General features: G+C 37.3%; 1 protein-coding gene across 4 annotated transcripts in view; it reads left to right on the forward strand.

The window, feature by feature from the left end:
• Positions 1-23,571, forward strand: part of LOC141451837 (Ig-like and fibronectin type-III domain-containing protein 1) — a 286,881-nt gene extending 263,310 nt beyond the window's left edge. For all 4 annotated transcript variants that reach the window (XM_074123551.1, XM_074123550.1, XM_074123553.1 and 1 more), the window contains 22 exons: positions 1,198-1,308; positions 5,873-6,106; positions 6,478-6,639; positions 8,314-8,537; positions 10,247-10,473; positions 10,610-10,816; positions 10,896-11,106; positions 11,179-11,304; positions 11,965-12,295; positions 12,375-12,550; positions 12,730-12,868; positions 12,947-13,082; positions 13,490-13,682; positions 13,760-14,006; positions 14,973-15,151; positions 15,938-16,069; positions 16,160-16,310; positions 16,394-16,546; positions 16,635-16,746; positions 17,659-17,861; positions 18,354-18,538; positions 19,490-23,571. In XM_074123551.1, the coding sequence (XP_073979652.1) occupies positions 1,198-1,308; positions 5,873-6,106; positions 6,478-6,639; positions 8,314-8,537; positions 10,247-10,473; positions 10,610-10,816; positions 10,896-11,106; positions 11,179-11,304; positions 11,965-12,295; positions 12,375-12,550; positions 12,730-12,868; positions 12,947-13,082; positions 13,490-13,682; positions 13,760-14,006; positions 14,973-15,151; positions 15,938-16,069; positions 16,160-16,310; positions 16,394-16,546; positions 16,635-16,746; positions 17,659-17,861; positions 18,354-18,538; positions 19,490-19,642 (3,992 nt within the window). In that variant the 3' untranslated portion in view covers positions 19,643-23,571. The remainder of the gene's footprint in view (positions 1-1,197; positions 1,309-5,872; positions 6,107-6,477; positions 6,640-8,313; positions 8,538-10,246; positions 10,474-10,609; positions 10,817-10,895; positions 11,107-11,178; positions 11,305-11,964; positions 12,296-12,374; positions 12,551-12,729; positions 12,869-12,946; positions 13,083-13,489; positions 13,683-13,759; positions 14,007-14,972; positions 15,152-15,937; positions 16,070-16,159; positions 16,311-16,393; positions 16,547-16,634; positions 16,747-17,658; positions 17,862-18,353; positions 18,539-19,489) is intronic.
• Positions 23,572-24,562: the final 991 nt, after the last annotated feature.

The raw sequence follows: 24,562 nt of genomic DNA on the forward strand, positions 1-24,562 counted from the left end.
TACAAACCCTCTACTATGCTACTTCTTGTGGAGATATTATCTGTAGCTTTCGCTTTCTGACACTCTATCTCAGGGATGGCAAACCTATTTGAGACGTGGGTCAAATTTTGTTCATTTTTTTTTTTTTTAGCACTAGCTCTTGGGTCACTAATGCCCATTTGCACAAGAGTTAAGTTAAAAAAGTTTTAAACTGTATATTTTCAAAACTAAACATCTTTAAAAATTCAGTTGGCTTAACTGGGGTAAAACGGGACGAAACAAGGTGCTATGGAAGTCTCTTTTTTACAAACATAACTGAACAAAACCTTAGAAAAGTGTGTTTTATCTGAAGAAAAATCTAAATATGGTTATTTGCTTTGGGTTGTCGATGTTTTTAACAAACAAAATATGAGCAAAATTATACATTTTATTTGATATTTTGTAAACACTTTTGCTTTATTTCAAATACTACAAAAGCATTTGTCGTCATTTGCGTTTTAGAACTGTAATGATCAAACTAAAGGTTATAGATAGCTTTTAGATTGCTTTTGTGTCAGTGCGTGTTTTGAAAAAAAATACAGATAAAATATAAATTATCCACACAATTAGAAAATCTAAATCAACCCGCGTCAACAAACAAATGGTTGCCTAGCAATTGTGTGGGTAAGTGAAAAAGCTGGCTAGGAATTCTGTTGTTGGCCTTGACCAAGTGGGCATGACTGGACGATCACATACTACTTCTCCAGGCCATTAGCATCTATGATCCTAGAGGGTGATGTTTTCTTTGGTACAGTCGCTAGATCTTTACCACCGGGTGTGAAGGAATGAAATCACGCTGTGCTATGTGCCTTAAAGCAAGCAAACATCCCTGACTAGAGACTTTACTCTAAGTTACTAGTCTCTGCTAGCTATTTGTGACTCCACCTCAGTCATGGAAGGCAACGAAGAAAGAAACTTTGAATACTAACAAAGAATACAAATTTTGGAAGTCACTGGAAAAAAGAGATTGCTGCTCTCTTGGTTGATTTCGATGGAGTTTTGAAAATAAATTGTTTACAGCTTCCTTTGTACCGGTAAATTACTTTAAAATCAAAGAATTGCTTTTAATTCAGTTTATTTTTTTAAGAAAATTGATTTTAGGGGGTAGCCGCACTCCTCTCACAAAGATAACACAATAAATAAAATCATTTTTTATAATATTACCCAATTCTGTTGCAGGTGGCGATGTCTGGGTGCTTGCCATCAAGAATGTGAGGACAAACGACTCTGGACTGTACTCCTGCGAAGTGAACAGTTCACCAGTGGTGCAGACTTTCCACCAATTGTCGGGTAAAGTCTATTTGAATTACTATTTAATTAAGAACTATATCTTTAAGTTTTAATTAAGTGTGTAGCAGTTATTTTGCTAAAAATATTTCCGTTTGGAATCCTGGGGTTTGAGAAGAGCTGGGGAGGATATGCCTTCCTCAAGCTCCTGAGAAGATACTGGGATCAGCGTTTTCTTCTTTTCGTGGTATACCAGTGGGACAGGGAATGTGTTGCCAGCTACCTCTGTCTGGCCACTGTATCTGCAACAACAACCATCTTCTAGCACCCAACTTCTTCAGCGTCTTTCTGTGATGCTGTTAAAACTGTTTTAAGGCTGTGTTTAGCAGATCTTGTACTTTTAGGCCTCCATGGCTCTACAGCCCTTGTAGGGCCTTGGCCTCCTTCAACAATTCACTCCAAGCCGTTCTATCACTCGCTTTCCTTCTCCATCCTCCCGCATTTAACTTGGAGAGGTCCTCCTCCACCTTGTTCAACCATCTTAGTCTTGGCCTCCCTCTAGGCCTTCTGCCTCCGGGATGCCCTTCATAGGCGATGCGAGGTGCTCTACCTTGGTCCATTCTGTGGAGGTGCCCCAACCAGCGTAGTCTTCCCAGCTTAATGCTCGTTACAATGTTCGCCTCCTTAAAAAGTTCCCTCAGCTCAGCATTTTTTCTATATCTATAAGCTTGTACTTTTAACCGTCGTTAAAAATCTCTCCATAAAGTCCATCTTAGTCCATCTGCTTAATGGGAAAGTTCTTTAAAATATAAGATTGAGGCTTCCATATCTCTGAAACTAGAGCCTCAGAAAGAATCCGCCAATTAAAGCTCGAGCTTTCTATTTCTCCGCTTTCAGACAAAAGCTACCAAGTTTGGGCGGTGGAACCATGGTAGGAAAAATCTAATACATGAATGTAACACATATATCTAATATAAAACATTTTTCCTATAAAAGTTTTTTTTGTAGTGAAAAGTTTGTCCACGAACAAAAGCGTGTAGAGGAGTTGAAAGTTCACATGGGAAGCTTTGCCAGCCTTTACTTTCTTTCTTTTTATACCCGGGGATGAGAGAGGCCGAGCTGGAGCTCTGGACTCCAGCCAACAAACTGCCTCCTTGTTCTCTAAATCATAGGCCTTCCTCTACTCTCGCTGAACTAGTTCAGCCATTTCCTTCTCCAAGGAAATACTGACTTGTAAACAAGCTTTCATGTTTGTAACCATGTTTGGGAGTAGATATGAATGTTGAGTGAGATAGTTGAAGCAGTTTGGTGCTTCTCCGTCAAGAAATGGTCAGGACTTTATCTCACTTAGAGTTCCAGCAAACCCTTCAAAGTTCTTACTCCTGGACAGAGAAGCTTGAAGAGCTGCGAAAATCCCATAATAAGGCAACTCGGTGTGCTAAGGTTGTCCGTTTCAAGACTGAGTGGCGGGATTTCAGTTTTATGCAAGGTTTACCATCTCATGAAGTCTAGCCACCACAGTCTTCCGGGCGCAGCAGTCAAATATTTCTTCGTGCTGCTCAGATCATAAGACCAGAAGTCATAATTTCCAGAGAGAACATCTTTTCGGAAGTCGGCTCAAGGCAAAGCCTTAAAAAAAAAAGGTATCTCTCGGCTGGTTGCAATTAGGCCACAGTTTACGTGTTGCGGAACAGTTTACTAATCTCTTGAATTTTAATTTTAATTTTAATTTTATTTAGGTAACGATAATAATCATCGGTGATAAATTTCTTTTGAGGTCAGAGATTTGAGGCCCCTCGATTTAGAAAGCACACACTTTTACGGCAGGAAATGTGCCGTTGCGTGCGTGTGTCTGTGTGTACACGCTAGATTTTCAGAGTAACGTTGATTATGATATTGCATGCTACTGAACATTAAAAAACAATGCCACTATTATCATATAGAAAATTTGTCTGCGTTGAATGGGAAGTATAAATCCGGAAGTGGTGTAAGTGTTGCCCTGGTGAAGGGCGGGAGAGTTAATATCCATCCTGGTGTACATCGAGTCTCACTTAAAAATACGATAAAAAGTGCCACTTCACCTCAATGTAGAATAGAATGGCCCCAATATACGAATGGGAGAATATTTAAAAGTGACGCTACATTACACTCAGGCTGTAAAATGTTTCTTTATTTAGTGTTTTTAATCTAGCGTGCACACCCCTCGTCAGGCTGCCAACCGAATGAAAAAAAAAACGGGACATTTATAAATGTCCCTCTTTATGACCATAATCGTGCGAAATTAAAACATATATTCTAGAAGGTGTTTTTTGTTTTTTTATTTCCCATCCATTCTATTGTTGTTCCCTTCTCCAGTTTATTGGAGTTACTTTTTGTTAACTGGATGAGCCGCAATTTGCATGAGAGTTCCAAGTTCCAGGAATCCGCTAAAGTCTGCTGCACACACTCGCACGACTTCCTCTTCACCTATTCATCAATATTATGTTAGTTGATGCAATCAATCTAATTACAATCTTCTCTTCTTAAATGGCGCTACAACTCATGAAGAGTCATGGCCTCCTCAAGACGTGCCCGTCAGGCGTCTCTGTCCTGCGCAGCCGCCCTCCAGTTACGGAATCCAAGCAATGCCAAAGCATCTCTTGCCACACAGTCCTGCCATCGCATTCTTGGTCTGCCTCCCCTCCTGGGACCTTGTTCGCTACCATCCATAATTTTTTTGGGGGTATTTCTTCATCCCCCATCCTTGCCACGTGCCCTGCCCATCGCAGTCTTCCGAGTTTTACAATTTTGACGATATCCGGCTCCTCGAACAAAGCATATGCCTCCCGGTTTTTCCTGATTCTCCAGTTCTGTCCATCACGTACAGAGCCATAAATTCTACGGAGAACCTTCCGCTCGAATACCGCCAAGGACTTCTCATCTACTTTTGACATGGTCCATGCTTCGGAGCCGTACATAAGCACTGGCCGGATCAACGTCTTATACATTTGAATTTTCGTGCTGCGGGAGATAATCTTGCTTTTAATGTACTTTACTAGGCCAAAATAGTACCTATTTGCGACCATAATTCTTCTTTTAACTTCCAGGCTCTCTTAATTTTCACTACTAAAGGGACCCTAGATAGCCAAACTCATTAACCGTCTCAAATTGGTAGTGCGCAATCGTCAGCTGCTGTTCCTAGTTGGTCTTTCCTTCATTAACTACCAAGCCTAACCTTCTGGCTGCCATTTCTAGCGCCAGGAAAGCTTCTTTCATGGCATTCATCGATCTTGCTACAATATCGATACCGTCAGCGTATGCAAGCAGCTGGACAGTCTTATTTAGTAGCGTACCGCTAGCTTGGATACCAGAGTAAGATAAATAAAAGGCAGGCTAGGGCATCCCCTTGTCCCAGTGCCTTATTTGGCATAAATTTTTCCGACAGATCTGCCTGCACACGCACAAAACACTCTGCCCCCGACATTGTCATTCTTATGAGGCGGACTAGCTTAGCAAATCTAATTACAATGCTAATTGTATTTTCTTACCAATTGAAACTTTTCAACTAATTCTATTCGTTTTGAGTCGTTCCGTTAAAACCAGATTCTTAAAATTACGTTCATGCTTGTAAAAGTAAGAGCTCCATCTTTACGAAATCTTTACTCTTCGCTTACGGCTACTTATAGTGACTAGAGACTTACTTCCGGTTAATGTATCTAGACCGGAACCTTAATATCACATGCAGTGATGGAACAGTTTCTGAAAATCAATGTTTCGCCGGATGTAGTGTCGTGTTTGAGTAAAATCGTCTTTATCATGTTTTCACTCTTCCGTATGTTTAAAAACATGTGCACAATATTATAATAATAATAAAAAAAAAGAATTGGATACAATAACCATTTAATATCTGCTTTAGCTCGTGGTTTTTATCAAAATGGGCGTGGTCTATTAGGTGTTGTGGGCAGGTCATGTCTAATTAGTCAGTTCTTTATAACTAATTACTTCCAGAAAAACTGTAATTTAAATTTTTCTTACTAATATTCCCCCATAGGTATTAGAAGTACTATCAGATAGCGAGAAAAATTGGTAATAGAAAAGGCGAAAGTAGGCGTGCTCTTCTTCAGTGAGGGCGGGCCAGTCTGTCCATACCCACACTGACAATCCTACCTTTTAATTGGCCTAACTAGCCGCCTACAGTTCACACCTTCATTCTAATTAGTCAATAGTTTATTACTAATTATTTCAAGGAAAAATATAACCTACATTTTTTTTATCAATAATTCCCCCATAGGTATTTGATGAACTATCAGATAGCGTAATAAAAACAAAATTTGCCCAAATTTACCTAAAATAAATATATTTGTTGCGTAATATTTATCGTTTACACACCAGCAGAGCCAAGAAAATTTTTACACGGCAGTATAGTTCATTTCATGTAATCATTTTCAAGACGCTGGCTCGAATCTATTAGTGCTTACTTTACTGAGCTGTTCACTTCAAGCAGATGACATCTTCATCCAACTCGCGATACCAAATCTCACGTGTAATTCATTTCTCCATTGAATCATTTACACTCTTTCAATATAAGGTTGTTTCTCAATGAGGTATCCAACAATCGAATCACAAATCTCTTTCTCTTTGTTTACAGTACTCTCGAGATCTCTAGTGCCGCCAGCATTGTCTCCACCCTCGGCATCTCTTATTCCAGTGACGCCAACGGAAAAACCTTCTAATCACAACTATACAGAATGCTGTATAGCGTTGAACGTCAGCTACTCCTGCCTAGGATTCTGCAACATACAGAGCATTCTGGACGGTACCACTGGCCAAGATCCTGAACATTGTGAATCTGACTTTCAGTCAATTGTCAAATGTATGGCAGGTAAGTGTAATGTCCGTTTTATTTTCTTATGTTACATCAATTTCACCACAATTGACACACCGGAAGTACATATGTCAGGGGTGTCAGGTGCTTCTGTCTAGGAAAAGCTATTTGACTTAGACAAAGAAGCTATTTTACATTATATAGTTATTTAGCCTATGTGGTAAATAGTAGAACTTAGTTTATGACGTCTAGAAACATTAAAACTTTAGCAATAATTATATCTGACAGGGAAGATATTTGCCTAGCCAAATACTATTTCTCTAAAGTAAAGCATCTCTGGAGTTGGTAGCGGAAGAACGCCCCTGACCGAGTAATCACAACACTCACATCTTGTTAACTGATAGATAATGTTGATTGCGTCTTTGCAGATGGCCGAAACCATGTACCTTGCTGTATTGAAGAGAAAGTGCCAGACATTTGTCAGGATGTCTGCCGAGGGGAGTACACCATGATCACTGACAACATTAAAACTCATTTCTCATGTGCAGCGTACACGGAACAGACATTGGCTTGTATAGTCGAAGGAATTGGTAAGTCTGCTAAAAATTTTAACTTTGATTTCAGCATTAGTAATTTTATTATTTTTTTCCCCGTGGACGGAGAAATTTTAAAGTATTAAGTTGTACCACCTGCACAGATAATCAGTTCCATTCTCTCACGATTTACTGCAATTTATGAAAATTAAGTTTTCTTGAACGTGAGAACTGTTTAGAAAAGTGATTTTATGTCCACTGTAATATATGATGAAGAAATCGAATTGATGTCACTAGATCTTCAGAGCAAAGTATAATCTGTGTTTTCAGAAATAAGATCCAAACCAAAGTCCATAACTTGTTCAAGTCAAACATTCGACGACCATCTAAATTTTATTCACACCATCTATATTAAATAAATATTTAACAGAAGTTAGAACTGTAAGATATACTAAAACAACACTTTAGAGGTAAGCTTAATTGCTCCGTTCCCTGAGAACCGTGCTTAGATGAAGGTTCCTAGAACAGTGTTATTTTTTTAAAAAAATCATTTGAACCATTTTAGTAAAAAAAGGAAAGTAATAGATCTGCATGGGTGCAATGAATGGAAAAAGAGGAAGTTAGAGGACCCCGAAGTTTGTATTTCCGGTGAAAACACGATAGTGTTGATTCCTGTTACTGAGCAGGAAGCATCATCTCGGATAAAAATCACCAATATTGCCTAGTGTAATTATATCTGAAATTGAACTTACTTTAAAGAGGCATTCACGATTTTTCTGCTGTTTTTTGTTTGATATGTGAGGATCCAGCACTGTTAAAGTAATCAAGAACACACAAACAAGAAATACAGCTGATTCAGCAATGAAGAGAAAGCAGAGCTCTAAAAGTGCGTAGTACAAGGGAGATGATTAAGTATTTAAGCGGTGGGATGGAAAAGTTTCAGCCAGGAAAGTGTTGAGTCCCAAAAACTAGCGCAAAAAACAAAAAGGAAGAAAATTTGCAGCCAGGTTTGAAAGTTTGCCGGGCTGGAAGTTTACTAAGAGCGGCCAGCACTTACTAATGCAATAACGCCCCACTCTAGCTCCAGCTACTGCCTCACTAATTAGCCAGCTCACTTAAATGCAAAACTTGTTCAGAGCACTTAATTCGCTTTTAATTTATTACTGTACCTTCTATGTTAAAGGGCAATTTAAACATTTAAAAAGTAACACTTATGCTGATGTTGAGGATTTCGATTTGATAGGAATCGATTAATGACGATCATGTGTAGGTTATAGCTTCTGTTTGTTTACTTTCTCCAACTGAAAATTCTTCTCGGATTAGATTACAAATATTCACTCACACGCTCTCTAAATAAATCAGCCCCATTGTTGAAATAATTTTCCCAATAAAATTGAAGGTTTTTAGAGGATCATAGATTTAGGTTAATCAGGGTTTGATGGTAAGTGTTCTCATTTAGTAAACTAACCACTTAAAATGTGCAGCGAAATGATATGATAAACACAAGACATTTAAAGTATAAGTGAACGCTAAGACAAAATTCAATGGCCGAAATTTCCTATTTTGGGTTGTAATGATTGCTGTAAAAGAAAACTGTGTAAGAATTCTCCAGATTTTCCATTTCTATTCTTTCATCCAACATGCCACTTTTCACAGCCTCAACATGCCACTTTTCACAGCCTCAACATAATTTCATTTAGTTTACATTTTGTTTTATTTGTTCTGTTATAGAAATACTGCCGAGTTCACCTTTGGAAGTGCAAGTTATTCCACTAACAGCTAATTCATTCGCCGTAGAATGGGTGCCACCGTACAATAATCCAGAAACTGTGACTGAGTATACGGTGAATGTAACCATGCTGCAAAGTTTCGATCCCAGTATAATATCCTCACCAACTTATGATAATACTAGTCAAGATATTGTTACTCCGCACAGTGTACAAGTTAACGTTAAGGTAAGCGTTTCTTTAGGATACTTATCTTAGAGCGGGAATTCCCTAAGTACAATTTCTACAGTCTTCATTAGATGGTGTGATCTAAATTACAAATACAATCTTCAAGGAGAAACGGTTACTTTCATTTATCATTTGGGTGAGATACAAGTCCAACCCAATACCAAGTGGTATTGAACATACGCAAACACTTGATGTACTATTACAAAGTCGAAAAAAGTAATAAAACGGCTTAATGTATTATTGATTTTTGGGGGGCGGTGGGAGATTAAGGCTCGTCAACATGTGAGGTCATTGGCTCCCGGTGCTATTTTTTCTCGTTACAGACAACACTGTCCACCTATCGGATAGTGAGCAGTAAGAAGCCCCTAGGAATAAAAAAAAAAATCTAAGAACCAACAGCTAGATTCGAACCCATGATCTCCTCGTTGGAAGCCAGTGTGCGCAAACCACTCAACTAATCCCTTCCCTTCTGTTCATTTGGAGGTTATCTTCTATCGATGTGCGATCCCTTGTGTTAAGTTGCATTCTCAAAACATCTGATATATTTTTACTCGGCAGTGTTCACATATATATCTTACTAATTAGAATTGTACACACGTTAGTCAAAACTTCACTACTTGGACTCAAAGCCAGGCTAAAATGAAGCCTAGTTTATTTTTAAACATACTTGTATCTTCTCCTTTAATACATAAACTGAAACTAATCGCATGTTTTTGTTCAAAGTGACTATTTTAAGCAATGTTGTCAAAAAGCCGTAACATTTACAAATATGAAATCGTTAGAAGAAATTTCTCAGAGAACTGAGAACTTAAGCCGCAGTAAGGCGTTCTGTTAGAAATGCTATTAACCCTTGACTAATCTCGTCAAAGCGAACGTCTATTTCCACACTCTTGTGATAACATTATTTATGTTTTTAAGAGAGCTTTTGTAGCCGTTTAAAACAAAAGCTGTAAAGTATTTCTTTAGCTTTCTTTCAAAGCTGGCTTCTTACTGTTAAATGGAATATTTTCATGTTGAGACTTGTCACCAATCATTAGTTCCGCTAGTGTATCTAGTGGCCGACTTTAAACTGTTTTCTTTCACTCAACTTTAGGAAGGTAATTTTCACTTCAAATCCCTAGATCTCTTCAGACTCCCTGAAAAGATAATCGACACATTAGAATAGATATATCTTTGAGCTGCGCCAGTGGTAGATGAGATTCTGCAGCTCCTTTCCAAAGTCTTAAAAGAGCACTAAGGAGAGTTCAACACTGGTAACTTCCTGGCTAAATCCTTGTCACTACATTGAGGGGTATTGAAGTGGTCTGCGTGTCAGTGGCCCTGTAAGGAAACTGTAGGACTTTACTCATACCGAAGCATGCCTAAGATAACTTCCGGTTATAGTTGCTCAGATAGATCTTCACTAGCCGTATCTTTAAGGAAACCTTAAGGGAAATTTACACGTCACACGGTTTCCAAAAGCAGTTTCCCTTTGTATTTCTTCCGGAAAACTGAAAAATCTGAACCTCCTGTTCAGAGAGGTCCCTTAGAAGGAGTTTTCTTACCGAGTAAATAAAATAACCACGCTACAAAACTGGGAAATCACAACCCTCCCCCTCTTTTCCGCACATGCGCTCTCAAATGAACATTTTAAACAAATACTGAGGAACAAAAATAAAGATGAATCGTCCCTTTCAAAAACTGATTTTTTAAAAAGAATTATTTTTCAGGTCTCAGACAACCAAAGCAATTATGTAGTTATTAAGGAGTTAGTGCCATTTACTATGTACGAGGTGACGTTAGTAGCTAAGAATAAACATGGGACTAGCCTTCCGTCGTATCCGATACGATCTCTGACAATGGTCGCCGGACAGATGAAGACTCAGACGCCAAAGAAAGTACCAAAATTACCCAACGTCAAACAATGTTGTCTGGAGAAGGGCATCAAACATGAGAAGTAAGCAGCTATTGTAGTACAAGATAAGAATACTCTCTTTGCAACTGGAGTTATTGCCTCACATTTGCTTAGCGAGAAAAATCGAATGTGGCTTCTTATCAGATTTGGCTCAATTAATATTACCAAAATGTTGCAGATGTTTGAGTAAACTGTGCGGTCTGACTGAGAACGCAGATCTTGAGGTAGCGGACATGATGATCTGCGCACCTTGGGCCCAGACTACCTTCTCTTGCCTAGCCAACGGAGTCGATCATACACCTTGTTGCAAGGCTCGTGGTTTGCCGGAAATCTGTCTAGATTTATGTCTGGGTAATATTACCCAATTGAACTTCAACTATTTTAAGTAAGTCTTCTTTGATTTGGTTTAATTTTAACTTAGTAGGTGATTCATTAATTTTGATGGTTCCTCATTAAATGTCCAGGTGTTTAAAATACATACCGACCTATAAAGATTGCTTAATGCAAGGATATGGTGTTTTGCCGAGTGCACCAATGAAGATTCGCGTCACAAACGTAGATGTTGATTATGCAATATTGCATTGGGATCCACCAGAATATCTTGGTGATTCGGTCATCAACTACGATCTACATGTCCGCCAGTTGCAACAGCAAGAGTATCAAATAATTCACGAGGTATTTTTGTTGTTACAGCTTGTATTTTGTTTTAAGTTTTTCATTTTATTAACAGCTTTGTGCATGTTTTAGATCATGCCTCCGTACATCCTGGAAGAGCTACAGAGTAACACATTGTATGAAGCCTTTGTAGTCGCTTCGAACATCCATGGGAAAGGTGATCCTTCGCAGAGAATTGTATTCAACACACAAAGCAAGGTAAAGGTCGTCTAGGGCTTCCGTAAAAACACCTAATTTTACATGCCTTCGCTATTTGTAATCCACCTCAGACGTTTTGATGACAACCTTCAACTCTAAAGGACTCTATTTCTTACAGAAAGAGGAGATTTTTAATAAAAAGATTCTTTTTGTTCGAAATTGCTCAAGACATTCTCAGAACAATCTTTACTTCGTTTATTAAAGCCTTGTAAAAACATGCAATTTTAAATTGAAATATGTTATTGAAAAAGACGTTACAGTCAACATAAATTCAACAGTTGGTTGGTTCCTTCCTTTAAAACTTTTTGTTGGAAAATTTAGTCTTAAAATCCTAATTAAGAATGTCAGAAGTAGAATTAAAGTAAAGAAAATTACCTATTTTCTTAGACGGGGCTTAACGTCCAACTACCAATTAGGTGTCGTGGAGGGGGCGGAAGCTCATACTTTACTGTAAACAATTTTTTTTCTGAAAAATGAAAAGTAGTCATACCGAGATTCGAACTGGGGAACTCCCACGCTCTTGACCACTAGACCAAACCAACACCCGCCCAATAATTGAATAAATGTTATGAATTAAAACATTAGAAATTGAGAGTTACAGTTTGCAGTTTTTTTTTTTTAATCTTAATCTGAGTAATTGTTATTTCATCTTTGTGTCAGATATTCGAAGCCCAGCTGGAGAGGGAAGAGAACGAGTACAACGTGACTGCATGCTGTTCGAGCGCGGGGCTCAGCTCCTCCTGCATGTCGTTGTGCAGTTATGATGCCAGCATGACCAAATTGAAATCATTGGCCGGTGTTTGTGGGCCAGAATTCTCCAAACTTGTACGCTGCGGTGCTGGCGGTAGAAATCACAGTCCTTGTTGCTCTCGCCGCGGAGTACCAGCCGCTTGTCTACCTCTGTGTTCCGGAGTGGTTATCCAGTCACTAGCGGCCACGGCCACCACTTGTGTACCCTATATTGGCAATATTGTGCAGTGCTTTGAAGAAGGTGAGGTGTGTTATGGAGTGAGCCAAAGTTCTAGACGATGTCCATTTGTATTTTACTTAGCTAAGTTTGGATTATACAGGCACAGGACTACTTCCGGGACCAATATCGGAGCTGCACGCTGTCAGCGTAACCGATTCTGAAGTCTACCTTGCCTGGGAGCCGCCAACAGAAGGCGCCAACGCTACAGACTACGTCATTCATTTCAAAAAAGTTGATAATACATCAATGCATGAGACAATCTTGAAATTAGATAATGTAAGTATTGAAAACAAAACTATTCAAAATTTTCCGCTTGTCTTACTGCGAATAGAACTGGTTGCTTCCTCCCAAAACGTGATCGAGTGTAGTGGTTTAAAAAATCGTTTGACCCAATTACGAGACTCCCCCAACAATTAATTGCACATATTTATTCATTATTTATTCATCGTTTCCAGCAAAAAAACGCTTCAACCACAAGCGAGAAGATTTCCGGCCTGGAGACTGGACACTTGTACAATGTGTTCGTCGTGGCTAGAAACGAATACGGCACTTCACTGCCATCTTCCGTTCTTCTAATTAATATTACTAAGACAGGTGAATTAATTGAAATAATAAATTAATTTTTATAAGATTACAATAAACTATATTGTTTTGCAATTAATTATTTTACAGATTTAGGCGACAGAGGATTATCTGCAGTAACTTCGCCCCCACATTCACTGGCAGTGGCTAGCCGTAGTGCCACTTTCGTCACGATCACTTGGCAACCGCCTGAGTTCAGCCATCCAGCAGAACAGCTTGTGTACAGGTACTTTAGTTTAGCTTATTTATGTGCGGCGGGGAGGAATCCTGTGTTTTGCGGAAACTTCACGATGTAAATTAGCTTTAGAATTAAATATGGAATTTAAAAAGTCTCGTCGAGTCCGAAATGAAGTCAACAACTAACGATACAACCATCTGTTGTTGCATCGCAATCGATAGCTCCTTTACAGTTCGTTAAAGGCAGTGTTGCAATCGTGAAGTTTTTCGATTTTAAGTGTACAACCGGAAGTGTTAATAACAAAATCGATTATTCAGATTTGTTGTAATCGAAGAGCTAAACTTTTAGGTGAAAGATTGTCCGTAACAGATGTAGAAATAAATAACACCAGATGTTGACGCGCCTTAATTTAAAAAAAATAAATACTAATAATCACCGTTCTTTCATGTTCGCAGAGTATTCTATAAATCAAGTTCAGATCAAACATTCCGCGCTTCGGACACTTCGGTAAGCTCGCACACACTGGAACATCTAAGTCCGAATACCCAGTACATCGTCTATGTGACGGCCATTTCAAAGAAAGGACAAAGTTTGCCGTCTGAAACGCTGTTAGCTTGGACAGATCCTGCCTATCCGGCATTTGTTGAGGTAATATCCTGTCTAATATATCATTCTTATTTCTTATTTTGGAAGTTTCATTTAAGCAAGATTTTTTTTTTTAACAGCCACCCACCGTACACCCGATAAATCTGATCGTTGAAGGAAGCAGTATGACGATTCTGTGTATAGCCATGGGTACGCCAATGCCCACCATCTCGTTGTACATCTCTGGCCGTCTGGTCAGACAGGAGGTCACCAGACATATGGTTACAGTTATATACAATGTTACCAGAGACATGAACCTTATTTCTTGCTATGCGGACAATGGTTACGGCACTCCAATGGAAGCCAGAAGACGAATTGTCATTAGTTGTGAGTGTATTTTATTTGGTTTTTAGCTGTTAGTGGCTGGATCTAGTTTCTCCTTGCTGGATAAGGGAAGTATTGCAATCATGCGGAATTCTCCATTTGGAATCTTCCACCGGAAACAGCAATTTTAAGGACTCTTGAATGTGGAAAAGTGATTTCTAGAAAACGGTCTGTCTGTCTATCTGTAGCTCAAAACGAGAAACGCAGGAAACTTTATGTTTCGACCAGGTGACGTGACTAACTACGTCCGTGACGTCACTCTGATCAATATTCCTCAACCGGAAATACCACTGCACCGAATCCATTGTATCACATTGCTGAGATTTCCTCCCCTAAAAGTGTCATTTCGATGAGAACTATGGTTTGATAATAAAGGAAATATTGGTAACAATTCGTAGTTTGAAAGATATGTAAAAGTTAAGAACTTCGAGAATGATTGTGTGATGTTTACAGAATCACTCCAGATGGCCCAAACAATCGATTCAAACTAAGCATTAAGTTAAATAATACTTAAAATTTAAATTGTATATGAAGAGACGTTTTACTTAGTCAGCTGCCCCATTGATTATTCTGCAAATATGTGGACGATTTTAGTTAATTTTATTCTTAATTCTCATAACTATAGTGGGAGGCTTGGGGGTGGCAACTGGCGGAGGCCAAGCTCCTAAACGAGCCTACCGGAAATTGATTGTAGTCGTTTACGCTCACCGTTAGAATGATTAACTTGTTCTTACAGGGGGAAATGTTCCGCATGTTATTGATTTAAGATACCTGTCGCGGATCAATGGATTCCGAAAACCTGTAATCGTGCCTACCTGTACACATCCCCTGCAATAATGTAAGACCTGGCAAATAGTTCTCCATCCAATTTTACGAACATCGCCTGCTCTACTTCTTCATATATTCTGTACAAATCTTAATGATCTACAATATTTCTGTCTTTGGATTATGGTTTTTTTCTGTTTTCAGATGCGCCACATTTAACGGCTACCGGCATTACTATGGCCACCCATGGTGACACTGTGACTCTGGAATGTACAGTGGACTCGCAACCACACCCTAAGATGATGTTCTGGCGAGATTACACACAAAGGGTGCCTGTGATCCAGGGCGCAAAATATGACGTTAACATCACCAGGCTGAAAGATGTAATGGCGTTGTTATTTTGATGTTCTTTATTTTTGAAGTAGATGATTGAGTTTTACTGTTGCGCATTACAATTCGATTTCAAAATTCATCGTTCAGCGATATTTGATAGCCACATAGTTGCCATGTTACCTAGTATTGCGCGAGCTGAACAGTCTGAAAGTCCAAGACTCGACCACATTCGCAAGGCTTCTTCTTCAAAACCCAACCCCTACTGACTTATAAATATCTGAAGATATCATTTTAAACAAAGTTGAAACCGAGCAGCATCTAATAAAACTGGTGTAGACCTTCTCCTTTTAGAAATTAATAAACATGGGACAAAAAAAAGAACAACTATGGAATTAAAAGACTAGGTTTGCCTTGTCTTGGCACAAACCTGGCAAAAAGACTTACGTTTATACCATAAATCAACATTCTGCGACTAGCGCTCTCTCGCTTGGCGTGTAGACAATAAAATTGACGGTCGAGAAATTTCCATGGGCCTCATCGCAACTGTAATTATATTATTCATCATTTTAAGATTATTCCATTACAGTAATAAAGTTAACCTTTTTTGCAAGAGCAATTTATAAAATGTATACAATATTATTGTAATAAATAAGGAAGAGATAACTTAGTTTTCATTTCCTGGTATCTTTAGTCAATAATTTTTAGCAGGTTACAGTAATACTGCAGTTTAACTCTCATAGAATCTACAGAATATTGCTGTTATATCATTATACTATTTTTCTGCATTAAAATAATAAACGTTAACGGAAATTATGAATGTAATTTTTGTTTCCTAGGAAGAAGATAAGTGGCTGATGCAATTAACTATAAAATCTATCACAGATTCTGATGAAGGCGAGTACTACTGTCATGCAGAGAATGCATTTGGAAATGCAACTCAACCGGTCTCAGTGAGGCTGCGCAATGTGGTAAATATACATGCACCAACTTTATAGAAACTTTACTAGAATACATTGAATACCAAATAAGCTGCATAATTTAATTTCACTAAAATTCAGGCCACAGTGAACAATGTTACACAATGCTGTGTAGAGCAGAATGTAAGCAGCGTGTGCATGGATGCATGCTCCTTTTATCTGGACATTGATGCTGTTATCGATAAGCCTGATTGCATTACAGATTTCGATAAGCTGATGAAATGTGCTTCTGGTAAGATATAAATTTCAGTCATTGTTTCTTTGTTTTGAAAAGAATGTTCAGAGACAAGAAAATCTAATTGTTTCTCTTCACAGACGGTTCAGATCACCGAAGTTGTTGTGCTCATTCTGGCGTGGAAAGAGGTTGTCTAGATTGGTGTAGAGGCGAAGCTGTGTTCGTTCAAGATAGCAAAGTTTGTCTCCTGCAGCACACCAAGCGAATTATGTCCTGCTTCAGAGAAGGACGAGGTCTGTACAAATAATCCAACCAGATTTTCTCTGTCCAACCTTTAAGGAAATCTGCCCAGTTTTACTTTCTTTTTCAAATGTTTTCCAGATCGTTTACCAGGACCGCCGCAGAATGTAAGAGTAGAACGAATTAACGACCATTCAGTGTTGGTAAGATGGGATCCTCCAGTCAAGAACCCTCACACTGTAGAAATGTACAGGTAAGTTCGTTAGGAAAAATCTGTACACCAGCTGTTACAAATAAATAAGAGTAAATTATTTCAATAGTCTCAAAACTTCTAGTTTGAGAGGAAATCTCCATTTTGGGGTCCCCTGAGTCCTAAAAAGTGTCTCAGAAAGAAAAAGTTTAGGTTGTTGAAATGTCGATTGGGCCCCACCAGAGAACCCAACTGTAACTGAATCGCTGAAATTACCTAACCAGAAATAACAGTTTACCAAATGAAGAAATTTCCTTCATACTCTAGCACATGCGGTCCACCTGTAGATCTACAGCTTTATGTTGTCAACATTTTTCCTGGAAAATATTTGTAAGACGCTTTTCGAAACAGATTTTATTTTTCTGTAAAGAATTATAGAAATTAAATTACTAGTTTATATTTCACCGTCGTTAAACACTATGTAACGTAAACACTCTAAAGTGACGCTAAACCTTTCCAGACTATATCCTAACATTCAGGCTGTGTGGCGTTGTCGTCAGCACCCTCTGATGGCACTTTTACATATTTTTAAGGGCACTACTGTGAGAGGAGGTGGGGATGCTTCCGTCTAATGGTCCCTTTGGCCTTAACTTCCTTCTGATGGTCCCTTTGGCCTTAAGTTCACCCCTTCTTAATTAAGAAGGTTTAAATGTCTTGCTCAAATTCCGAGTTTAAAGACAGTTTCTCATTTTTCTGAGAGATTTCTTTTGAAAACAGCTCCGACGGTGTCCTGGAAACTTCACTCGGGTCTGTAACTATTTGTCGTCCTTAATAGTTTCCCTTTAAGTATTATTTCAGTATAGTATACGGTTTTTCAAACTGTTTTATGCTAATATTAGAAAGTAAACAATATGTTTTCAAAATTCTGAGTTAACCCCAAATTTTTTTTTATTTTCTCTTTCTCTCTTTGCGCAGAGTGTTTTGGAGACAAGCCGGATCTAAGACTCCAGCCACTAAGAATGATAGCAAAACCACCAGTCTGAAGATAACCGGCTTGAAATCAGGTGTTAGTTACGAATGTGTGGTTAAAGCTGGCAATTCTAGAGGAACGAGTACACTGACAGAACCGGTGAAGTTTACGACAGACGAGAAATACATCACTTCTGCGGCTAGTATGGGTAAGGGCAATAGAAATATTATCCAGTAAGTCGAGCCACGTTTTATATGTAATAAAAATTACCAAAAATAAAATAATTATTATACAGTATGATCTAAAAGTGTTAAAACTAGGATCTTGTAAGGGGAAGTGGTTTTTGGTAAAAAAATTTCTATGAATATAACTTCTACTTCGAATTGCAGAACTAAAACAGATCAACACAGTTTTAACATTTACATCTGTTTATCAATGAAAAACACAATTAGAAGACAAAAACAAAGATGTAGATAGTCTCCTGTAGACAATAATTTAGTGTTAGTGTAGTTTTGAAATCTGTAGCTAATGACTCCATTAGATTACAAAGTAGAAGATGATAAGATTCTCAAGTTCAAAACTAAATATGTAAAAGTGCGTAATTAAGCTGAAAGATTAGTACATTTCTCTTCCTAAGAGCTCTAAAAAAAGAAAGCTTACGGCGCCAACGATCTCACAGTAATGACCTTCTGGATTGCAGGTGAAGAGCATTCCCAGTTTGGCATGGCTGCAGGATTGGTATTCACGTTAATATTCCTGGTTGGAATAGTGGTAGCGGCAATCTGGTTGATCAGGACCAGGAGTCTCCTGGGACATAAATCGACTGGTGGAGTTGCTTTTGAAAATCCCAGCTACCTGCGAGAAGTGAACATGGACCATATACAGGTGAGCAACAAAACCAAATTCTAATAGGAACCTCCTTCTTGGTTTCCTCTTGCTCTAATAGTGATCATCAACTCACTCCTGCAGTTTCATGGATAAGCAAGTCCTGTTGTCAATTTTTAGTAGCCGATATTTCAATGGAATAAATTTTTGCAAAAAAAAAAAGAAAAGCTAATTTTCGTGGGAGCTCCAAATTGGAAACTACTAGGCTCTCTAAAAAAGCCCCGGGAAGAGCGAGGAGCCATTAGTTAGGCATCTACTCCCTCAAATAAGTGAACCAGCCTCTCAGGGAAAGCTCTAGGAATTTGAATAAGATGGATATCCCTAATATGGCTCCTCAAAAGTTTGGTGAGTTTCGGGAGATTACACTCTGTCCAACCTAATAACTATCCTCGCCCTCTAGGGGTCCCCCCAGGAGAGAGAAGAGTCCACCGTTACCGAAGTAAGTACATGGATTTTTACAGGAATTCAGGATGTGAGAAATTGGCCATTACTTAAGGTTGTTGCTTGATTTGTTCGAACGGCTGTGAAGTTCACATTTGTTCGGATTTCATTTCCATCCTAAGCTCGATCTATTAATGCTATTGCTTTTAGGGGAGGGTGTTAGCTATACGGGCCCAGAGTGACTCGAGACAGTGTAGGGGTTTCCTTTCCTCTGTAGTAATAACAGCAGTGATAAACACTTCCTAGATACCCCCACGCCGGTGTCCCTTAGGAAAGATATATTCTCCAGAAACACCTGGCAGTAACTCCCATGCTATCTAGGAAGCCACACTTGGCTGGAAAGAGATTCTTCTCTTGTACTCTCATAACTTTAGCATTTCCTGATTTGATAAGGTTGCCGATTTTCTGGCATTTTAAACGAGTGAAGAAAATATTTTCGCACAAGTGTGTACAGAATTTTCCAAAGTTACATAAAAATTGTATTATTTTTTTGTAATTTTCTTTTTGAAGCCATCTGATGCGAACACAAGTAGCGGTATAAACCAAAGCGGCTGGAAACAGGAACAATTGCATGTACCATCTTCAACCGAGGTACCGCCCTCCATCTACGAGGAATTAAAACTTGGACAAGATGGAGCCGGCTTCAAGAGGTTGAAGCCATAGTGCCAGGTGTCTTTCATTCAATCTGATGTGTGATAGATTTTATTTTATATCAATGTGAGAAAACTGCGGATGGGAGAGAGAATAATATTGTCCTTGTGTGCTGTCCTAGCTGTACAGAACTAAATTTGAGATTGGGGCAAAATGGATCATTACATTTAATCATTAATTTCAGATTTGCAAAAAAAAAAATTCCTTTATTTCAGCCTTTAGATTGTATCGATGTTAGATTCGATATTTCCTGTTTGTGTTTACGTCGCAGGCAAATGGTAGTCAGGCAGAAGCCTAGGCAACAAAGTGTTTTTAGACGAATCAGATCCGATTTCTATACTTTACTCCACATGTTTAAGGGGAAGTGACTCATTTAGTTTGATTTATGTGATGAATGAATAGATTAATAGTCTAATTATTAATAGGTACGTCTTTATATTGAGAAAAATATAATTTTTACCACGAAACAGTAATAAAAATTAAAAACATGAAATGTGTAGCATATAATCATAATGTGGCTCCGTCTTAGATACTTTAGTTTCATCAATATGTTTCTTCAGCTAATACCCAAAACAAATTCCGTGTTAATGAAGGAAATCCGCTTCAAGATTGATGCTTAGTTTGGCGAAACTTAGCTCTAGCCTAGTTTGCCGATTCGAAATTTTGCCTTCACTTGGTATTTCTCCTACTCACAATGTTTCACTCAGATTAGGCACTTTTTTTAAAGTGGAAAATTAAAAATGCATTTTTGGCACCTACGACATTTGTTTCAACTGTATGCAATTCGGTTAAAAAAAATCACTTAACCAGATTTAGAAAAAAATTAAAATAGAAAAAAACAAAAATGTGTTTTTAAGAAGACAATGGTCACAAAGCCTAGGTACCAGAATCACTGTATGCCTTCGACTATTTGGCTGCGACTTTTATAAATTTAAATAAAATATGCACGTTCATGTCATATCAGTTTCTGCGCCCCCCGAATGAAAAAAAACAGCTTTCATTCTATTATTTTACAATTTATACTATTTTTTCTCCTCACAGAAATACAAAGAATTGTAAATATTATATAGTTATTAATTGTAAATGTTTATATTATTAGCGTTAAGATTTTTAATTTTTAAAATATTTTTGTGCCTAGCAATTAGAAGAGACGAAGCAAAAAAAAAAATCAGTGTTTTTTATTTAATTTAATTGTAAAAGGCAGTGATAGGCCTTTTAAAGGTATTTAGTTTTACCTCAAACGGCCCTTCTCCAAGGTAAACAAAAAAAAAATATATAAAATATAAAAATTAGTTAAGTGGATTTTAAGCACTTCTAGAGGTTTCAATTAGGTTTTTGTATTTTGTATTTATTTATATTTGTTTTAGCAGTACGTCAATCGGGGCAGTCACAGTGGATTAGATGCTGGGGCTTGCTGTTTTTAGTGGACAGGGAACTGTCTCATACCTTTCATCACTTTCGAGTACAGTCGAAGAAGGATAAACCCTCTTGAACCTTGTAAAGGATAGATTTTCTTCCCTACTAGGGAATAGTAGAATAAGCTAAGCTCCTTTTGGTTGTACAGCTTGGAGAACAAAGTCCCACTCCATGGGATGAATCTGGTGCGCATTACAAGACGGAGGCATGCTGCAAATACAACAGTTCGCTGTCTCCCCCAGTATTCCAGTTCTTGGGTAGAGGTTCTGAGAATGGATCCCTTTGGCCCTCAGCCACTGGATCAAGGCTTACCTTTCACCGTAGCTTTACAACCTAAGAGTAAGCATTGTTTCCTCCGCGCACTCTAGTACTGCTAAAAACTCGAAACCATTGCTCTTTTTTTTTAAAAAAAATTTTCTTTTAGTATACAAAGTTGTCTTTTTTAAAACAAACAGTATTTTTCTTTCTGTCTCTGTTTTTTAGGTAAATATAAAACATATCTAGTCCATTGACTAAAAAAAAAAAAATAATAAAAATATTTTAAAAAGTTAAAAAAATAAAATAAGTAATTAAGAGGGACTCTTTTTCTTTTTTTTGAAAATTAAATAAATGAATGGGTGCTCTGTATTTAATAATTTCTCCCTTTAAAATGGGAACCTAAACGTGTAATTTGCAGACAGAGAAGTTATTTTATATAGGAAGACAAAGTCTTATGTTTGACCTTTCGTGTTGGTTTTGTTGTAAGAGTAGTATTTCTTGTGATAACATCTCTATTTGGTGAAGAGTTTAATTAAATATTTAGCAGGGTTTGTGCAAAATTGCAACAAATAAGTAATAAGAATAATATTTAATAATTTTTCAAATAAGAGAAATTTAAATTTGGATGTAAACAGAAAAAGAAAACCAATAGAACCCCAAGCAAAAAAAAAAATGATGTTTTTTTTAAAACTGTGTATAGTTGTTTTAGATAAATACATTATCAACTAATTTGTAAATAATTATAAATATAAGTATTTTGTTAAGTTACACAAATTAAAAATATTAAAATACGTAAGTGTTAAAATAAAACTTAGCGAGTGTAACAAATAAATACAATAAATATAAAAAATAAATTATTATTATTTGTAGTAATGACTGTAATAATATAATAATAATTTCATTTATAATGTTGGAAGTTAAATAAATCTGCGAGGAAAGTGAGGAGATTCACACTTTTGTGGATGGCGAAAGAGTTTCATATGTCTGTCATCTGGGCATATCATTTTTAACCAATTAATAAAAACAAAATAAAAACCGTGCCTTGTCATAATTTAGGCTTTCTAATTGATTACATAGGTATATATATATATATATATTAAGAAAATAAATTTTTTCATACCTTTAAATACATATTTAAAAAAGAAGAAATATATATCATTTTTTAATTGTAATAATTTTTCAAGGAAAAAAAAATATATATTGACCATTTACTGTAAATTATTTATTAAAAACACAATAACTTTATGCAGTTCGATGACTTTAGTGAAGACGTCAGCCCTGAAGATGCGCTTATTGGTTCTGAAATTGGAAAAGAAGGTTTCGAAGTCTCCTGACCTTGTTTTTAAGTAATTAGAAACAAAATAATCCATTTTGCATCCTTGTTAAAAAAATTCGACAGTGCTGTCAGGCTCTTCGAAGCGTGTAAGATGAGGCCATAATTCACTAACTTCTTCTAATCCGCCTTAATTGCCACATTCAAGCGAATATCATAATTAAAGAAACCTCTTTCCTTTACTGAAGCACTTATTTTCCAATAACCATTTCTAGCTCAGCCTGAACATTAACTTTCAGCGTTCATAATGCACCAGGTCCTGAAAAATCTCATTTGAGACACCCAAAATTTAGTTCTTTCTTTTGAAGCCAACTTCCAAACGGATTGATGATGACCAAAAAGAGAGAAAACGTGTATAAATCAATTGGTCTTTACAATGTTGTCGAACTTAATAACTTAGGTGAACCTTTTAAATGTGATTGTTTTCGAAAACGTAAATAAAGGGAAATTCAGTGTTTGCTCGCAAATTTCGTTTTTGGTAATATTAATTAAAATTGGAAACATACTATACAAATCGATGAGAGTGGCCACACGATGTTTAGTGTAATGAATTCCCGTTTTTATAGTGGTCTAGCGTTATTCAACCTCTAAACGGAATCGAACAAAGATATACCAAACTTGTTACAAGATGTTTTTTTTTTAAGTTTTTAAGAGCCCACATCCACCCGCCAGAATTGTAGCTGTATTTGTTATTATTAACACGCTTATCACTTCTGTGTCGATTTTTATTGATTTAAAAGCATCTGGTCACTATTTTTAATTACAAATTTATTATCTTCAAGTACTTCAATACCGATTTGTGTGGGATAACAATTTCTTTTTGTTTACAATGCTATATTGAGTAACTGCATCCATGTGAAGTGTAACAAACAAATTATTGAAAAAGAAGAAAAACAAAAAAATGTAAAAAGAAAATAAAAAAATAATTTTTCAATTTGCTAGTTTTTATTAACATCATTTCTTCTCATTTCCATTATTTTGTTATACACAAGATTTACCTCTAGGAGATTAGAAGGTCCGCAGCTAGAAGGCCAATTTTGGAGGCGTAGGAACATTGCCAGTTGTACCATCTCTCCCAAGAGCCGAAATAAAATATAATAAAAAATATTGAATCTTAAAGATTTCGTTGTACTGGACACTTTGTCCAAAGGGCAAGGATGAAACACCCAAGAAGCTGCTGACTAAGCGACTAAATAGAGCCGCAACTTACGACGGTCCGATGAAGAGATGGAAGATGCGGATAGTTAGACATAGTGCGAAACTGGCAGCGCAAGATAGAGCCGTCTAGGCGGAGGATTCTTTAGGTGGCTGGAGATGTTCAGTTTTTCCGAATAATCCGATCAATTCGTCTTCCTGAATTCTTCTTCTTCTTTGACATCACGAAGATTCCATCCAGACAAGAGAATCGTACACTACCTTCTATGTTCCCCTTCCCCCATCTCTTCTATAGTGGACTTTCTGGCCGGCAAATCGTAAGCCATGGATCCAAATAAGCGGTAATCCGAAGTATCTTTAATCCGCAGGGTGGGAAGAAGTTTAAACTCCAGTTTATTAATCTTTCAGTGTTTGGTCCGGCATTTAGAGAACTTTACACTTTGTTCTGTTTGAATAAAGAGAATTTCCAACAGTTAGATTTTCGTCAGAATATCTCTTTCTCTTCACTTTGATTTGACAATCTGTATGAGGAACATTGAACTGTGTCGTCATACTTTCTACCACAAAACCCTTGTGATAACATTATAAAATTGAAACCAGCCATCTTTTTTTTTTTTTCTTTTTTTTTGTTTTTTTTGGGCAATGAACCAATGGGTTATTATGCCCTCGTCATCTTTTTAGCGCAAACGCTGTTTCTAGGAAATTTAATCACCTAAATTGAGGCTCGAGGAAGTCATGAGTGTCCAGCCCTGATTATGGTCTTTCAATAC

Source organism: Rhodnius prolixus, unplaced genomic scaffold (assembly GCF_049639745.1).
Source record: "Rhodnius prolixus isolate KJV_2025 unplaced genomic scaffold, Rpr scaffold_14, whole genome shotgun sequence".
Classification (NCBI taxonomy): Eukaryota; Metazoa; Arthropoda; class Insecta; order Hemiptera; family Reduviidae; genus Rhodnius; species Rhodnius prolixus.